The sequence below is a fragment of the Talpa occidentalis genome, unplaced genomic scaffold, assembly GCF_014898055.3.
Source record: "Talpa occidentalis isolate TD23 unplaced genomic scaffold, MPIMG_talOcc4v2.1 talOcc4.5, whole genome shotgun sequence".
NCBI classification, from domain to species: Eukaryota; Metazoa; Chordata; class Mammalia; order Eulipotyphla; family Talpidae; genus Talpa; species Talpa occidentalis.
Genome location: NW_023604861.1, coordinates 66,228,321 through 66,247,904, shown reverse-complemented (window position 1 = coordinate 66,247,904; position 19,584 = coordinate 66,228,321). Strand labels below are relative to the sequence as shown.

General features: G+C 36.6%; 1 protein-coding gene across 2 annotated transcripts in view; it reads left to right on the top strand.

Annotated features, from left to right (window-relative positions):
* Positions 1-19,584, top strand: part of RNF17 (ring finger protein 17) — a 190,819-nt gene that overhangs the window by 15,665 nt on the left and 155,570 nt on the right. For both annotated transcript variants that reach the window (XM_037527382.2, XM_054701227.1), the window contains exons 5-6: positions 99-179; positions 8,001-8,101. In XM_037527382.2, the coding sequence (XP_037383279.1) occupies positions 99-179; positions 8,001-8,101 (182 nt within the window). The remainder of the gene's footprint in view (positions 1-98; positions 180-8,000; positions 8,102-19,584) is intronic.

Below are 19,584 nucleotides of genomic sequence, written 5' to 3'. Positions count from 1 at the left end.
GTCTGTGTTGCTTTTGTAATTAAAATGGTAGCTTGATGATTTTGCAACTAATGTATCAGAGCATCCAGTTTCATATTTTATGAATTCTGCCTTCTTAGGAGAGCAAAACTGCTGAAGAAATTGATGAAGCATTGATGATAGCAGGTTATAATCTTGAACAATTAAATGTTGCTGTAAAAGTAAGCATTTTTGAATGATTAAATTCTATCATGAATTAAGGCATGTTTTCCCTTTAATATATATATTTTAATGCATTATATCACTAAGTTACTAAACATGATAATCTAATGATAGAGAAACATAAAAAAGAACGGAAAACTCCCATGACCAGCTCTAGATTTGGTCTTCTAGCCTTGTGCTAGCTACTGAAACTGAAGCTGTTTTAAGGAACTATTCCATGTTTGCTATAAACTATTCCATGTTTGCTATGAATTTTGTCTTGGAAGCATTGCAGATCATCTCTCTAACATTACTCATTATTTGGCTATAGAATCCTTAACACAAAGAATTTTATTCTCTTATATTCCTTCCTCCATCCCCAAACGAGAACTCACTCATTTAGTAATAAAGAACAAGCTCCTAAGCACTGAACAACAAATTTACAACCAACGCATTCAAAAGGTTATAGCTACATTTAAGATTTCAATGTAGGAAATTGAGAAGAGGGAACAAAATGAAGCCCCCTAAGAGTCTGATGAATGCTTCCCCTGTTCTTGTATATCTCACATGAAAACAAATGCACTCTATTACAGTACCCCAAAAGTTTTAATTTATTCCAGTATCTAAAGTCCAAAATCTCATCTAAATATCTCTAATCAGGTATGCATGAGACTCAGGGTATAATTCTTGGAACAAAATTCTCTCCAATGGTGAAAATCATTGAGATTATTATCCAAATAGTGTTGAATCTGTAAATTTCTTTTGGTAAGATGACCATTTTGATAATGTTAATTCTACCAATACATGAGCAAGGGATATCTTCCCATTTCTTTGTGTCTTCTTCTGTTTCTTTTAACAATGTTTTATAGTTTTCTTTGTATAGGTCCTTCACCTCTTTTGTTAGGTTTATTCCCAAGTATTTGATTTTTTTTTTTTTGTTTCAGTTAAAAGGGTGGTTTTCATAATTTCTTCTTCTTCAGATTGATTATTTGCATATAGGAAGGCTACTGATTTTTATGTGTTGATTTTGTATCCTCCTACTTTACTAAACTGGCTGATTATTTCTAGTAGTTTTTCTGTGGAGTTTTTAGGGTTCTCTATGTATATTGTCTGCAAATAGTGATAGTTTTACTTCTTCTTTCCCTATTTGGATTCTTTGTATTTCTTTCTCTTGTCTTACTGCTCTGGATGTCCTTGTCTTGTTCCACACAAGGCCTTAAGGGAAAGGTTTTCAGCTTTTCACCAATGAAGGTAATATTGGCTGTGGGTTTAGCCAAATATATGGCTTTCATTATGTTAAGGAATGTTCCATCTGTCCTAGAATTTCAAGTGACTTCATCATAAACAGTGTTGAACTTTGTCAGATGCTTTCTCAGAATCTATTGATGTGATCATATGGTTTTTATATTTCTTTTTGTTGATGTATTGAATTACATTAATTGGTTTTTGGATGTTGAACCATCCTTGTGTCCCTGGAATAAATCCCACTCAGTCATGGTGTATTATATTTTTGATGCATTGTTGGATTTCTGCTGGCTAGAATTTTGTTGAGGATTTTTGTATGAGTGTTCATTAGAGAGATTGGGCTGTAGTTTTCTCTTTTTTATGTTGTCCTTGTTCAGTTTTGGTGTTAGTGTAATGTTGGCTTGATAAAATGTGTTTGTTAGTATACCTTCTTTCTCAATTTTTTGAAAGAGTTTGTGTAAGATAGGCATTAGTTCATTTCTAAATGTTGGTAGAATTCATTTGTGAAACCATCTGATTCTGGGCTTTTGTTTGGGGAGGGTTTTGATTATGTTAAGGTAGTCTATTCTTTATCTAGTTATGGATGATTGTATAATTCTAGGAATTATCCATCTCTTCTAGATTGTTGAACTTATTTGCATATAAATGTTCATAGTAATCTCTGGTCTTTGGATTTCTGCTGTGTCTGTTGTAATTTCTCCATTTTCATTTATGATTCTATTTATTTGTGTCTTCTCCCATTTTTTCTTCATGAGCCTGCCTAGAGGTTTGTCTATTTTGTTTGTTTTTTCAAAGGACCAACTTTTGGATTTTTTTTTTAATTTCTATTCTGCTTTGATTTTTATTATTTCTTCTGGTTTTTTGGGGGTTTTTTTTGGTTGTTCTTTTTCTAATTCTTTGAGATGGGTGATTAGGTTACTTCTTTGAGTTCTTTCTTGTTTCTTGATATAAACCTGCACTGCTATAGACTTTCCTCTTCTTACTGCTTTTGCTGTGTCCCATGCATTCTGGAAAGTTGTGTCCTCATTGTCATTCATCTCAGGGTATTTTTTTTATTTCTTCTTTGATCTCCTCATTAATCCAGTGGTCTTCCAATAGTTTGGGTTTCAATCTCCATGAAGTCGGAGGGTTCCTTGCTTGCTTTTCATGATTTATTTCTAATTTGATGCCTTTATGATGCCTTTATAATTTTGATCGTAATGTATGTTTTGTTGTTTGTCTTGTGTCCCAATATGTGATCAGTCCTGGAGAATGATCCATGTGCACTTGAGAAAAATATGTACTCATATTTTTGGGTGCAGTGTCCTATAGAGTGTCTATTAAGCCCATGAAGTCTAAATAGTTATTTAGAGCTCTGGTGTTCTTGGTTTTGTTTTTATTTGTTTGTTTGTTTTTCTCATTGACCTGTCCATTGGTGAGAGTTTGAAGTTTCCTACTACATATGTATTTTCTCTAATGTCTGTTTTCAGAGTGATAATAACTGATATATTCTGGTGTGCTTTCATTTGGTGAGTATATGTTGATGAGTGCTATGTCTTCCTATGTATTGTCCCCTTAATCATAATGTAGAGACTGTATTTGTCTCTTTTTTACCTTTTTAGTTTGAAGTCTGTTTTATCCAATGAAAGTATAGCTGTTCCTGCTGTCTTTTTTTGTCCATTTGCTTGTAGGATTGTTTTCCAGTCTTTCATTTTCAATGTGGTTATCTTTTGTAGTTAAATGTGTTTCCTGGGTTCTGTTTTTTAATCCAGCCTGCTACTCTGTGTCTTTTTATTGATGAGTTTAGTTGTTTTACATTTAGAGTTAATATTGATACACTAGCATCCATATTTACCATTTTGTTGGCCTTTTTGTGATTCTGTTTGTTATTTATTCTGTTCTTCCTATTCATTCCTCTTTGGTTTTGGCTTTAGGTCTTCTTGTAGTATTTTTTGGAGTGTGGCTTAGTAGTAATGAATATCTGGTCATTCTGTTTGTCTGAGAAGGTCCTTATTTTTCCTTTATAGAAGAAGGAGAACATTGTGGGGTAAAGTATTCTTGGTTGACATTTGTTGACTTGGCATTTGTTGAATATGTCACTCCATTCTCTCTTTGCCTGTGGATTTCTTCAGAGAAGTCTGATGTCAGTCTGATTGGTTTTGCTTTATAGGTTATCTGTTTCTTCCCCCTCATTAGCTTCATTATTTTTTCCTTGTCTTGGACTCTTGGAAACTTTACTATAATGTGTCTTCCTGTAGTTTTCCTTTCATTGTGGTAATTTCGTGTTCTCCTAGCTTTCTGTATGTCTATTTTCATTTCCTTCTTCATGCTTGAGAAGTTCTCTTCGATTGTCTCCTTGAATAGTTTTTCAGTTCCTTTTTGTCTCTCTCCTCACCTTCTGGGCTTCCTTTTTCATGTTGTCAGATAGTTCTCCAAGTGTTTCCTTTGTACTTCTCTTTGGGGTTCTTTTTGTTTCTGTATCTTTGGGAGTATTGATTCATTCTTCCATTTCTTCTATCTTTGTGGCTTTTCCCAGAATTACTGAGCTCCTCCACTATTCCCTGGATAGCCTCCATTTCCTTCATTACTTCTTTAGGGATTCCTTCTCGTTCCTCAGTTCATTGATTAAATTCTTATCTCTTTCTGCGTTTTCTCCTAACTCGTTTCATTATGGCGTTTTTGAATTCCTTATCTGTTAGGTGGAGATATTCTTTGTGTCCGTATTATAAGGTTCTGGAGGTTGACTTTCCTTCTGTGGGGTGTTGTTCCCAGAAGGGCCATTTTGATCACTTGATTTTTCTTTCTTCCTATTGTCTGTCTTCGATTTTGTTCTATTTGTAGTACCCTATTACTACTGGTGCTGGTGGGCATGATTTCTGATTTCTCTTGCTGAGGCATGGATGTGTACGCCTGGTGTCTGAGCTGTTGTGGCTGGTGAGTAGAGGTGTAGATGGGGGCTCTTATATTTTCCCCCTCCACTGTCTTCAGCTTTACTCCTGCTCTAGATAGGTGGTACTTTCTGTTGCTCTTCCCAGGGTGTTGGGGGCTACCAGACTTTGGAATTGGGGGATTCCACAGTTGCCACCTGGGTGCACATGCAGACACTATTTTATTATCGAAGTTGTTCTGAGCTATGATTTGCTCCAGGAGCCCCTGCTTTTTTGGCCTCCACTATGTAGGATGGGATCCAACAGCTCAGCCTGTGGTAGTCAAGAGTCTCATGTAGAGCGTTGCCCCTCCAGATGCAAACTGAGGCCAAGTCCACTGGGAGGTGCTTGCATGCAGGGTGGGATGTACTTCTCTGTTGCATTGCTAGGTCCCTGTAGTGTGCTGTAGAAGAATACAGAGATTGATAGAGAATAAGAAGTGAAAGAAGAGATAAGAGGAAAAAAAGAGGATGATAAGGAAGTGTAAAAGGAACGAAGGTGAGAGAAAAAGAGGGGCAAGATAGTGGGAAGTTGAAATAAGAGGAGGAAGAGGAGGGAATGTAACCCAAAGAGAAAATAGTAGTAATAATGTTAAAGGGGAGAAAGGAGAAAACTAGAGGAAACAGAAATAGATAAAAGGGAAAGGAACAACAGACAACCAACTGACCAATAGAGTCCTGCTTCTCAGAACTCTGATGTCTCCCAGTGAGCTAGTTGTTGCTGTTTTAGTCTGGTCTGCTGGGGCGAGCCAAAGAGCTAAGAAGGATAGTATTCCCTTGGCCTGCTATCTCCCTTGTAGTGTACTGAGGGAGGATAAAAAATGAGCACAAAAGGGTGAGGATTGAACTGTGGGGTGTCCAAAAGTCTCTGACAAGCTCCACTGTGGCTGTGGGATCGGCCCTCTTTCTGGGCCTGTGAGGTAGTTGGGCAAGTGTGGGTTATTCTGAGGCCTTTTTCCACATGAGGGCTTGGGATATCAAGAGGCCCCCAATGCAGGGACCAGCCCTATTAGGCTCTACATTGTGCCCTTCCCACTGGTGGGTGCGACCATTTAAATGATACATCCTTCCTGGGATGACTTCAGCTACAGCCTCCAGTTTTCAGTGTAGTTAGTTGGTGTTTTTGTTCTGATCACTAGGTGGCATCAGAGATATCTAGCAAAGTTTCAGAGCTGTGCTTGTTCCAGCAGGTCCCCTGGGAAAGGCAGGGGAGGAGTGGGGAGCAAAGGGAAGTGCCACAACAAAGCAACCAGAGCTGGGTGTCTGCGCCAAGGCCCCATTTGCCCACCTGTTATTGTCTGGACCTCTCAGATATCTCAGGATGTTGTGTTCTCCAAGTTTTTCTTCTTTTCCACTGCATAAAGTGGGCTGGCTCTGTGGTGAGGGAAGGAGAAGGATTCCAGATCAATGAGGTTTCTCTCCTCCCTTCCCCTATCCTTCCAACATTCCTCTCCTTCTGGGCAAATCACCAGTGTAGCCAAGTTTGTCCAACACATGTGGGCTCCACCAGGAACTCACAGTTATTTCTACTTATCTGTCCCTATCTGATTTTTTTTTTTAAGATTTGTTTACTTATGCATACAAGAACTGGGGTACAAGCTAGAGGTCCAGGGCAGGGGGTTGAGAGGATTCACCAGAGACAGAGTGGGGAGCAGAACAGGCAGATTGAAATGCACTGCTGAGGGGAGCAGCAGGAGAGACTATGTGGATTAGTTCCCTGGCCAGGGATCAAACTCGTGCTGCAGTGGCTGCTGATAGCTTCATAGTGCTGACGCTTAAACCCCTTGCACCACCAGGGAGACACCCCCCCTCATCTGTTGTTTTTATGGGAAAACTTGATCCTAGCATCCGTTCACTGCCATGATGGTGACATCATCCCCAAATATCACTTTTGTCAAGAATCCTGCTATTCTTTAATTCAATTTTGGACAGAAATTCAGCTATCCAAAATGATTTGCTTCATACAGTGATAAAAAGAAATTAGAAAAACTTAGAAAATTTAAAATATTGGTAGATCAACCTCTGCTCCTTTCTTAAAACCTTTCTGGGAAGATTTCCCAACCTCTCTTGGCAACACTTTCTTTCATATACACACACACACACACAAACATATATATACATACACATATATGTGTATGTATATATATTACATCATCCTTCATTTCTGTGCCATGTATGATTTCCCATGAAATTCTTACCACCAGTTGACCTGTGCACCATATCACCATAGTCCCTTGTGCTCTTCCCACCCCTGTCCTGATCCTTCTCCCTCTTCCTCTCCTACAGAATTTTCTGGTCTATGGTTGCTTGTTGATTTTGATTTTTACTTTATTATAGTTTTTTTTTTCCTGATCCCTTATTTGGTTCCTCTCCATTCCTCCTATAAGTGAAACCATCTGATATTTTTCTTTCTGGCTAATTTTGCTGAGCATAATCCCTTCTAGCTCCAACCATGTTGCTGCAAATGGCATGAGTTTATCCTTTTTGATTGCTGAGTAATATTCCATTGTGTATATATACCACATCTTTTTGATCCAGTCATCTATTTGGGGGCATTTGGGTTGTTTCCATAGCTTACCTATTGTAAATAGTTGCTCTTGGCAACTTTCTAACAGCCCTCATCATCAACAGATTGTCATCTTTATTTCAAAATTAGTATTTGCTCCATTTTACGATGCTGTCTCTGCACTAGACGAGGGTGAAAAGAGCAAGTCAGACATTGTTTTGAGCAACATTCATTTCAACAGAAATTACTACTAATTGACCCAATAATCAGCCTTCTCTACCCTTTGCTGAATTATATTCCTTTTTTTGCTTTTCAGATTTCTTAGCCCTTAATAATGTGGCATTTCCATACAACCCACATTCACATTCTCAGCATCCCTCTGTAGTTGTGGAACTAAGTATTTGAATAAGGGTTCAGCCTTTTGTTTGGTTAAAAGGAAATTACTCATACATCTAATAATATCTGATAACTTTGTAAAACTACAGTCCTACATTGTTACTTCTTATAGCAGGTTTTGTTAGCCTTTGGAAAATTCTAGATGTGACTGTGTCCATACTAGGATTGGGCTATCATATTGGTAATGTCTATAAACAACCCAACTAGATAACTGGCACTCCACAGTTAAGGTTTTGGCTTTCTAAATTATCTTAAGTACATCTTTGACTTATATAGACACAGCCAGGAGGGAACTATTAGTAGCCATCCATCCAGGTCACTGGATATTCTTTTCATGTACCAATAGCTCTTTTTGTAGACTTGTGGTAAATGAAGATTAAAAAACTAATTTTATATTCAGTATTCCTCAAATGCATTTCAGTAGGATCTAAAAAAACTTGGTCAATTATTAATTGGTGTCAAACACTCTTAGTGTGTGTGTATCACAGGTAGTAAAGGGAACTGTCTGGTATCTGGACAGTGGGTAGGGAGTTTAGAAAGCTTAGTGTATTTTCTAGACCATTTTGCCAATCTTTGAATACACAGTGCTAATGCAGATGTGATCTTGCTGACAAGTACCAAAATTTAAAGTTGAACTTTGTTACTTACTCCATTTTTATGATTTAATCTCCTCTTGTGTTGTAACTTTGAAAAGCAATAAAGTACCATGAAATTTTAAAATTATGTTGGACACTACAATTCCTGTAAAATAAAAATACCAAATTAGTCTTTGTGTTATGTTTTTTCTAGGTCCTTGAACACATGCACAATCAAACAAAAGAAGAGACCTTCAGTCTTATAGAAAGTCTGGAGAAACAGTTTGATCAGCTTTTTACTTCTCTTGATTCCAGGTAGTATCTTAGAATTATAGATTCAAAGGCACTGAAATTTTTAACTTTAACTTGTCATTTTATTCCTTTTTATTAAGTAAATTTTAAACAAGCTTACAACTTCACAATAAACAATGTGTACTTTAAAATAGTTTTTGACTGTTTGCCTTCTGTTCCCAAGGCTGTTAGAAATAAACTTCTTTCTTTCTTGTAGAATTTAGCATACTTGAGAAAATGTATGTTTTTTCTTATATATAGTTTCATTATTTCATGTGTTTTTTGCATCAAAGCAACTAATACTCTTAACACTATCTAATACACATTTCTAAGCAAATACTGTATTATATATCCATAACTTTAAAAAATGTTTATACATATATAATCTTTAGGTTAAATTTCATAACAGTTATGGCTTGACCCCACCAAAAAAAAAAAATTAGTAATATCCTTGTCCATTTAACTTATTTTTTGTTTTGTTTTAATCAGGAGACCTAGACAAAGGCCCAATACACAATGAATAACTCAGTTGATGCTATGGTCTTTAGTAATGTCATTTTCTTTCCTTTTTTATAGTAGTCAAATATATATATATTATATATATATATATATAAAATTCACCTTTTTAACAATTTTTAGGAGAAATTTTGTTTACATTTTTAAGGAACACCCAAACTGCTTTCTGCTGTGGCTACACAAATGGCACCTATACCAGAAGTGCACAGTTGTCTAATTTCTTCATATCTTCACCAACAATTGTTATTTTCCCTTTTTAAAAAGTAATTACCTTATTAATGGGTATGAAGTAGTATCTTAGATTTTTTTCAGCAAGTAAAATTAATTTAATACTTAAGAAATACATATATCATTTTTTCTTAAGTTGTCATTTTTAACTTTGTTTATAACAATGTAGAGAACATCAAATTTCCATCTTTGCAAATTAAACCTTACACATGAAATTGTCTAAATAATAGACATCCCTCAGGGTTTTTCAATTTTTTTTAATTGAAGTGATACTGCATTTAGCATTGTATAAGTTTCAGATGCTCGTTGTTGAGAAATATACCACATTAAGTTCACCACTAAAAGTCCCAGTCTATCCCTCACCATACCATTGTCACCTTTTTCCTATTCACCCACACTCCCCTTACGATAACCACTAAATCAGTCTTATAGTCCAAATATATATTTTTGCTTTAGTTATGAGTGAAATCATAATGGTGTTTGTCTTTCTAGCTTATTCACTAAGCATGATTCTCTCTAGTTCCCATCCATATTGTTGCAAATAGTAGGATTTTGTCTTTTGTATAGCTGAATAGTACTCCATTGTTCATTATACGTCTTTATCCATTCATCAAATAATGGGCACTTAGGTTGTTTTTAATTTTGTCTGTTGTAAATAGTGCTGCAGTAAATATGGGACTGTAAATATGACTCTTCAAGTTAATGCTTTTGTATATTTGGATAAATGCCCAGAAGTGGGATAAATGGATTGTAGGGAATTTTTAATCTTTTGAGGAATCTCCATGATGCTTTCCATAATGGCTACCCCAATTTACTTTACCTCCAACAGTGTATAAGGGTTTGCTTCTCTCATATCCTCTTCAGTACTTGGTATTTCTTGTCTTTGGGGTAATGGCAGGTATGAAGTGACATCTCACTGTTGTGATCTGTATTTCTTTTAATAAGAGATGATAACCATCTTTTCATGTGCCTGTTGATCTACCTACCTTATGTCTTCTTTGGTGAAGTATCTGGATCCTCTGCTCATTTTAAATGAGTTGTTCTTTTTTTCTTACTGAGTTTTATGAGTTCTTCGTATATTTTTCTTACATCATTGTAGTCCCCATAGTTCTCCCACCATCATATCACCTGTGAACCTTGACCATATTCCCTTGTGTTAATCACACCTGTTTTGCCTCTCCTCCCTCCCCATTCTTTGGTGTATGCCTCAGTTCTATGGTTAGCTTGCTAGTTTTTCTTTCCCTTGACCTTATGTTTGGTTTCTCTATATTTCACATGTAAGTGAGACTGACCCGGTATTTATCTTTTTCCTTCTGACTAATTTGACCTAGCATAATCCCTTCCAACTCTATCCATGTTGCCACAAATGGTGTGAGTTTATCTTTTTTGATCACTGAGTAATGTTCCATTGTATAAATATGCCACAACTTTGTGATCCATTTGCCGGTTTGGGTTGTTTCCATATCTTGGCTGTTGTAAATAGTGCTTCAATAAACACAGGGATGCAAGTTTCCTTTTGAGTTAATGTTTTTGTGTCCTTTGGGTAGAGTCCTAGAAGTTGAATTGCTGGGTCATATGGTAGATCCATTTTTAGTGTTCTGAGGAACCTCCACACAGCTTTCCATAGTGGCTGAACCAGTTTACATTCCCACCAGCAGTGTAAGAGAGTTCCTTTATCTGCACAACCTCACCAGCATTTGTTTCCATGGTTTTTTTAATGTGGGCCATTCTCACAGGTGTGAAGTGGTATCTCATTGTGGTTTTGATTTGCATTTCCCTGATAACTAGTGATATTGAACATTTTTTTCACGTGTGTGAGCCATTTGCATTTCTTCTTTAGAGAGTGTCTTTTTAGATCTTCTGCCCATTTTTGAGTGGGTTGTTTGCTTTGGTTTTGTTGAGTTATGTAAGTTCTTTGTAGATCTTTGACATCAGTCCCTTATCTGTCCTATGATGTGAGTGTATTTTCCCCCGTTCAATGGGATATCTGTTTTGTTTGATTTTTCTCTCTTTTGCTGTACAGAGCTTTTTAGTTTGATGTAGTCCCAGCTGTTTACTTCCCTTTTGTTTTCCTTACTTCTGGGTAAGTAAGAATCCTCAAAAGTATTTCTGAGTTTATGTCATGGAGTGTTTTGCCTATATTTTTTCCTATATATTTTATGGTGTCAGGGCTTACATTCAAGTCTTTTTTCTACTTTGAGTTGATTTTTGTATATGGTGTGAGATAGTAGTCTATTTTTATTCTTTTGCATGTCACTGTCCAGTTTTCCCAAAACCATTTATTGAAGAGGCTTTACATGTTCCAGTGTGTATTCTTTGCTCCTTTGTCATAGATTAGTTGTCTATATATATATATATATATATATATAGATTGATTTATTTATACAGGCACTTGGTACAGTCAGAAGCGCAGGAGGGTGAGAGAATTCACCAGAGCCAGAGCAGGGAACAGAACAGGCAGACTGAAGAAATACACTGCTGAGGGGAGCAGCCGTGGCGGCAGGAGAGATCTGCGCACCATGTGGGACCCTTGCCGGTGGCTGGGGATCAAACCGGCACTGCAGAGGCTGTGGACAGCTTTGCAGCCCAGCGCTCAACCGCTGCGCCACCAGGGGAGGCCCCAGTTGGCTATATATGTGCAGGAAAAATTTCATTGTTTGGAGTTTTTTGAGGTTCCATATGAATTCAACAGTATTTGTTCTATTTCTTTAGAGAATATCATTGAGATTTTTATTGTAATAGCATTGAATCTGTAAATTGCTTGGTAGGATGGCCATTTTTATAATGTTAATTCTTCTGATCCACAAGCAGGGAATATCTTTCCAATTCTTTGTGTCATCTTCTGTTTCTTAACAGTGTTTTTTGGTTTTCCTCGCATAGGTCTTTCACCTCTTTTGTTAGGTATATATCCACGTGTTTAATTTTGGGAGGTACAATTGTAAATGGGATAGTTTTCTTAATATCTTTCTTGAGATTGATTGTTTGCATATAGGAAGGCTACTGATTTTTGTGTATTGATTTTTATAACTTGCTACTTTTTGGTTTATTGTTTTAATGGGTTTTTCTGTGGATTTTTTAGTATCATATCATCTGCATATAATGATTGTTTTACTTCTTTCCCTATTTGTGTTCTTTTTATATCTTTCTTTTGCCTGATTGCCCTACCTAGGACTTCTATTCCTCTTTTGAAAAGCAGGAGTGAGAGTGGACATCCTTGTCTTGTTACAGATGTTAATGGAAAGTCTTTCAGTTTTTCTCCACTTAGAATAATGTTAGCTGTTGGTTTGTTATATATGGCTTTCATGGCTTTCATTGTATTAAGATATGTCCTTTGATCCCAAAGTTTTCGAGGATCTTCCATAAATGGATGATGGACTTTATCAAATGCTTTCTCAACATCTATTTATATGATCATATGGTTTTTGTTCTTCCTTTGTCGATGTAGTGAATTACATTAATTGCTTTTCAGATGTTGAACCATACTTGTGTCCCTGGAATAAATCCTACTTGGTTGTGATGTGTAATCTTTTTGATGAATTACTGAATTGAGTTTGCTAAGATTTTTTTTTACACTATAAATTCATTAGCATAATTTTTATAAAATATTTTATATAATTCTTACATCATTTTTCATTTTTGCATAATGTATGCATTTTCATTTTGGTTATATTCCCCATACAATTCCCACTCCCTTTTTCTGACCCTAATCCCTCTTCTCCTCCCCCAGCCCTCCACTGTGGTGTGTCTCTGGTCTATAGTTGCTTGTTGATTTTGATATTTACTTTATTGTAATTAGTCTTTTTCCTGGTCTCTTATTTAGGTTTTCTAAATTCCTGCTATGAGTGAGACCATCTGGTATTTTTCTTTTTCTTGCTTATTTCACTGACCATGATCTCTTCCAGCTCCATCCATGTTGCTGCAAATTGCATGTGTTTATCTTTTTTGATTGCTGAGTAATATTCCATTGTGTGTATATACCACATCTTCTTGATGCAGTCATTTATTTTTGGCCATTTGGGTTGTTTCCATAGCTCAGCTAAGTAAATAGTGCTGCTATAAACATAGGGATGCAGTTACCCTTTGGAATTAATGTTTCTATGTCCTTTGGGTAAATACCTAGGAGCAGAGTTGCTAGATCATATGGAAGCTCTATCTTTAGTAGGTCAATAAATCTCCACACAGCTTTCCATAGTGGTTGGACCATATTGCACTCCCACCAGCAGGGCAGGAGAGTTTATCTCCACATCCTGCCAACATTTGTTGTTGCTAGTTTTTTAATATGTGCCATTCTCACTGGTGTAAGATGGTATCACATTATAGTTTTGATTTGCATTTCCCTGATTACAAGTGATGTTGAACCTTTTTTCATATGCCTATTGGCCATTTGCATTTCCTCTTTGGAGAAGTTTCCTTTTAGCTCTTCTGCCCATTTTTTGACTGGATTATTTTTTTTGTTTTTGTTGAGTCTCATCAGCTCTTTGTAGATTTTTGTGATCAGTCCTTTTTCATTAGTGTTGTGTGCAAAATTTTTCTCCCAGTCAGTGGGGTTTCTCTTTGTTTTTGTTATTGTCTCTTTTGCTGTGCAGAAGCTCTTTAATTTGATGTAGTCCCAGCTGTTTATCTTTGCCTTCACTATCACTGCTTTGGGTGATGTGTCTATAAAGATGTCTTTGAGGTGCATGTCATGTAGTGTTTCACCTATATTTCCTTCTATATATTTTATGGTTACAGGTCTTATGTCTAGTTCTTTAATCCATTTTGAGTTGGTTTTGTGCATGGTGTGAGGTAGTAGTCTGTTGGGAGAGACCCCGCGCAGTGAGTAGAAGGGCCTTCACCTGAGTCCCAAAGGCATGTGAAAACACATGTGTCTTAGAGAAAACCTCTGCGTGACCGGACCTGGTATTGAGTACCTGCGTGGAGTCAGGCCTCTATGTCTCCATAGTCTTAGAATAACAAGAAATAATGAGCGAAATTCCCATGCTCTAGCTAGGGGGTGATAAGATTATGTGCATGAGAACTAACTACCTGGCACCCTACTGTCTGAAATAGATAATAGTAAGAAAGCAGAATAATCAGTCATATATGCTGTCATATGGTATGCTTTGATGTTACACTTGCTGCACTTAAAGTAGTGTATAAAAGAGACTAAGAAAATAAAGATTCACTGCATGCTGGACATGATAGTTCCACATGTCTGATTTCCTTCACCACCGCGTCCCAGGTCCAGGACTCACTAGAAGACCACAGTAGTCAAGCTTCATTCTTTTGCATGTAGCGACCCAGTTTTCCCAGCACCATTTATTGAACAAACTTTCTTTGCTCCAGTGCATATTCTTTGCTCCTTTGTCAAAGTTTAGTTGACCATAAAGCTGCAGGTTTATTTCTAGATTTTCTATTTGGTTCCATTGGTCCGTGTGTCTGTTCTTGTTCCAGTAGCATGCAGTTTTGATTATTATGGCTTTGTAGTATAGTTTGAAATCTGGGAGTGTGATGCCTCCATTTCCTTTTTTTTTTTCTGAAGAGCTTTGACTATTTGGGGTTTTTGGTGATTCCATATGAATTTCATCAATAATTGTTCTATTTCTTTGAAGAATGTCATTGAACTTTTTATTGGAATAGCATTGAATCTGTAAATTGCTTTTGGAAGGATGGCCATTTTGATAATGTCAATTCTTCCAATCCATGAGCAGGGGATGTCTCTCCATTTCTTTGTGTCTTCTTCTATTTCTTTTAACAGTGTTTTATAGTTTTCTTTGTATAGGTCCTTTACCTCTTTTGTTAGGTTTATTTCCAAGTATTTGATTTTTTTTTGTTTCAATAATAAAAGGGATGGTTTTTTTGATATCTTCTTCAGATTTATTGTTTGTGTATAGGAAGGCTACTGTTTTTTGCATGTTGATTTTGTATCCTGCCACTTTACTAAACTGATTAATTAGTTGAATTAGTTTTTCTGTGAAGTTTTTGGGGTTCTCTATGTATTTTATGTCATCTGCGAATAGTGATAGTTTAACTTCTTCCTTCCCTATTTGCATTCCTTGTATATCTTTCTTTTGTCTTATTGCTCTGGCTAGGACTTCCAGTATTATATTGAAAAGTAGTGGTGAGAGTGGACATCCTTGTCTTGTTCCAGATCTTAATGGAAATGCTTTCAGCTTTTCACCATTGAGAATGATACTGGCTGTAGGCTTCTCATATATGGCCTTTATGATGTTGAGGTATGTTCCTTGTATCCTGAGAATTTCAAGGGCCTTTATCATAAACGGATGTTGTACTTTGTCGAAAGCTTTCTCAGCATCTATTGATATTATCATATGGTTTTTATATTTCTTTTTGTTGATGTGTTGGATTACATTGATTGAGTTTTGGATGTTGAACCATCCTTGTGTCCCTGGAATGAATCCTACTTGGTCGTGGTGAATTATCTTAAGGATACATAGTTGGATTTTGATAGCTAAAATTTTATTGAGGATTTTTGCATCCATTTTCATTAGAGAGATTGTCCTGTAGTTTTCTTTATTTGTGTTGTCCTTGTTCAGTTTTGGTATTAGTGTAATGTTGGCTTCATAGAACATGTTTGGTATTATCCCTTCCTTCTCAATTTTTTGAAAGATTTTGTGAAGCGTAGCCACTAATTTGTTTCTGAATGTTTGGTAGAATTCATTTGTAAATCCATCAGATCCTGGGCTTTTGTTTTGGGGGAGGTTTTTGATTACCATTTCCATTTTGCTGCTTGTAATTGGTCTGTTTAGGTATTTTATTTCTTCTTTATCTAGCTTTGGGTGATTATAGAGTTGTAGGAATTTGTCCAACTCTTCTAGATTGTTGAACTTGTTTTCATGTAACTGTTCATAGCAGTTTCTGATTATTCTTTTGATTTCTGCTGTGTCTTTTGTGATTTCTCCTCTTTCATTTGTCATCCTAGTTATCTGTGCTTTCTCCTGTTTTTCCTTTGTGAGCCTGGCTAGGAGTTTGTCCATTTTATTTATCTTTTCGAAGAACCAACTTTTGTTTTCATTGATCTTTTGGATTGTTTTTTTAGTTTTGATTTCATTTATTTCTGCTTTGATTTTCATTCTGTTGGTTTTAGGGGTTTTTTGTTGTTCTTTTTCTAGCTCTTTGAGCTTTGAGATTAGGTTGTTTCTTTGAGTTCTTTTTTGTTTCTTGATGTGAGCCTTTATTGCTATATATTTTCCTCTTATTACTGCTTTTGCTACATCCCGTACATTTAGGAAATTGGTGTCCTCCTTGTCATTCAACTCAAGGTATTTTTTAATTTCTTCTTTGATCTCCTCATTAGTCCAATGGTCTTCGAGTAGTGTGGGTTTCAATCTCCTTGAGGTAGGAGAGTTCCTTGCCTTCTTTTTATGGTTTATTTCTATTTTGATGCCTTCATGATCAGAGAAGATGGTTGGTATGAATTCATTCTTGGTGTATCTGTTGATGTTTGTCTTATGTCCCAGCATGTGATCAATACTGGAGAGTGATCCGTGTGCACTTCAGAAAAATGTATAGTCAGATTTTTTCGGGTTTGGTGTTCTGTAGATGTCTGTTAAGCCCAGGAGCTCTAGATCCTTATTTAGAGCTTTAGTGTCCTTACTTATTTTTTGACTTGTTGATCTATCCATTGTTGATAGTGGTGTATTGAAGTCTCCTACTACATATGTGTTTTCTCTGATGTCTGTTTTCAGACATGCTGATAGTTGTCTGATATATTTTGGTGCTCTTTCATTTGGTGAGTATATGTTAATGAGTGTTATTTCTTCTTGAAGTATTGTCCCCTTGATCATAACGTAGTGACCGTTGGGGTCTCTTTTTACCTTTTTGAGTTTGAAATCTGTTTTATATGATATAAATATAGCTGTTCCTGCCTTCTTTCTTGGTCCATTTGCTTGAAGGATTGTTTTCCATCCTTTTACTTTCAGTCTGTTTTTATCTTTTGTAGTTAAATGTGTTTCCTGGAGACAGCAAAAGTTGGGTTTTGTTTCTCAATCCAGCCTGTGACTCTTTGTCTTTTTATTGAAGACTTGAGTCCATTTACATTTAGAGTTAATAGTGAAATGTTACCATCTGTATTTGCCATTTTGTTTGTCTTTTCTCTGATTTATTTATTCTTTAATAACTTTTTTTTCCCTTTTTTTTTTTTGACCTTGTTTCATTGTTATTCATCCCTCTGTTGGACTCCTTTTAGTATTTTTTTGGAGTGGGGATTTAGTCATAATGAAATTCCAGAGTTTCTGTTTGTCTGGGAAAGTCCTTATTCTTTCTTCATAGAGGAAGGAAAGCTTTGTAGGATAGAGTATTTTTGGTTGGCATTTGTTGTTTTGTAGTCTGTTGACTATGTCCCTCTACTATCTCCTTGCCTGTAGTGTTTCTTTGGAGAATTCTGATGTCAGCCTCATTGGTTTTCCTTTGTATATTACCTGTTTCTTCCCTCTTGTCAGCTTCACTATTTTTTCCTTGTCTTGGATTCCTGGGAGCTTTATTATAATTATGTGTCTTGCTGTATTTTTCCTTTCATCATGGAAGTTTGGTGTTCTTCTTTGCTTCTTGAATGTCTATTTTCAGCTGCTTCTTCACGTTTGGGAAGTTCTCTTCAATTATTTCCTTGAATATTTTCTTTGTTCCTAGGTCTCTCTCCTCTCCTTCTGGGATTCCTATAACTCTTATATTTCCTTTACTCATGGAGTCCGATAGTTCCCAAAGTCTTTCTTCAGTTTTTTCCTTTGTATTTCTCTTTCCTTTTCTGTTTTGGTTCTTTTTATTTCTGTGTCTTTGAGAGTGCTTATTCATTCTTCCAATTCATCTATTCTGTTATCGCTGCTTTTCCCAGAGTTCTTTAATTAATTAATCCATTAATTCTTTGATCTCCTGCATTTCCTTCACTTCCCTCTTTAGGGACTGAATTTCATTCTTCTGATCGTTGTTTTCCTTAATGACTTCTGTCAGTTTTTTAATCACGGCAATTTTAAATTATCTTTCTAGAAGGCTCAGAAGTTCTTCCAAGTCACTGCCGTTGCAATCTGGTGGGTGGTTTCCTTTTTGTGGTGTGTCTTTTTCTTGAGGACTTGCTTGGTTGCATGTAGTTTTTCTTCTCCCTGCTGCTTGTTTTCTAATTTGTTCTATACGTTGGGACACTGTGTCGCTGGTACTGGCTGGTATCTTTTTGGCATGCTCTTTCTGGGATGTCGGAAACTAGTGGTCCAATCGAGTCAAAAACTGTTATATCTGAATTCCAGTAGGGCAGTAGTACTATGAATATGTTAGTGGTCACTGTCACAGAGAATCTCCTCCTTCTGTATTTGTTTAATTCCAAGGAGGGTCTTATGGTCCCACAGTCTACCCTGTGGTGGCAGGATCGCCCGCTGTGCTCCAAATTGCTGGATCCCCCTCTGGACTCAGACTGGTGGCCAGATGGGGCCAGGCTTGTGGGGGCTTTTCAGCTCACCTCTGGCTGTGGGCGCAGCCAGCCCTTTCCCAGCTCCATGCAGTCTAGGTGTGTTGCAGTCACACAAAAGGTCCCTGATTTAAATTGGTGAGTCGGGATGGCACTTCCGTGCACCCGAGTTTGCTAAGATTTTATTGAGAATTTTTTTACCTGTGTTCATGAGGAAGATTGATCTGTAGTTTTCTTGTTGTATCTTTGTTTGATTTTGGTATTAGTGTAATGTTGACCTCATAAAATGAATTTGGTAGTTTTCCTTCCTTGATTTTTTTGAAAGTTTGGTAAAACTCATTTGTGAAACCATCTGGTCTTGGGCTTTTGTGTTTTGGAAGGGTTTTGATTACTATTTCAATTTCACTGCTAGCAGTTGGTTTGTTTTAAGTTTCCTATTTCTTCTTTGCTCAACTTTGGGTGATTGTATAGTCCAAAGAATTTGTCCATCTCATCTAGATTATTGAGCATGTTTGCATATAAATGTTCTTAGTAGTCTCTAATTATACTCTGTATTTCTACTGTGACTTAATTTCTCCCCTTTCATTAATAAGACTGTTTATTTGGGTTTTCTACCTTTTTTTCTTTGTGAGCCTTGCTAGGGATTGACTAACCTGTTTTTTTGGAAAAACCAGCTTTTAGTTTCATTGATCTTTTGATTTTTTATTTCTAATTCATTTGTTTCTGGTTTATTTTCATTATTACTTTCTTCCACTGGCTTTTAGGATTTTTTTATTATTTTTTTAAAGATTTATTTATTTATACAAGCACTGGGTACAGTCAGAAGTGCGGGAGGGTGAGAGAATCCACCAGAGCCAGAGCGGGGAACAGAACAGGCAGAATGACAAAATACACTGCTGAGGGGAGCAGCAGGCGTGGCAGGAGAGGTCTGCATGCAATGTGGGACCCTCGCCGGCGGCCGGGGATTGAACCGATGCTGCAGAGGCTGCAGGCAGCTTCACAGCCCAGCGCTCAACCGCTGCGCCACCAGGGGAGGCCCAGAATTTTTTTATTATTTTTCTAATTTCTCAGGATGGAAGATCAGGTTGTTTGGGTTATTTCTTCTTGATATGGGCTTGTATTGCTATATATAGTTTCCTGTTAACACTGGTTTTGCTGAGTCTCATATGTTCTGGAAAGTTGCGACAATTTTGTCATGTATCAAGTTATTTTTTAATTGCTTCTTTGATTTCTTCATTAAACCGGTGGTCTCTCGGTAGCATGTAGTTCAATCTCCATATAATGGGCAATCTCTTTGCTCTCTCTTCGTAGTTGATGTCTAGTTTGTTGCCTTCCTGGTCTGAAAAGCTACTTGGTATGATTTCATCTT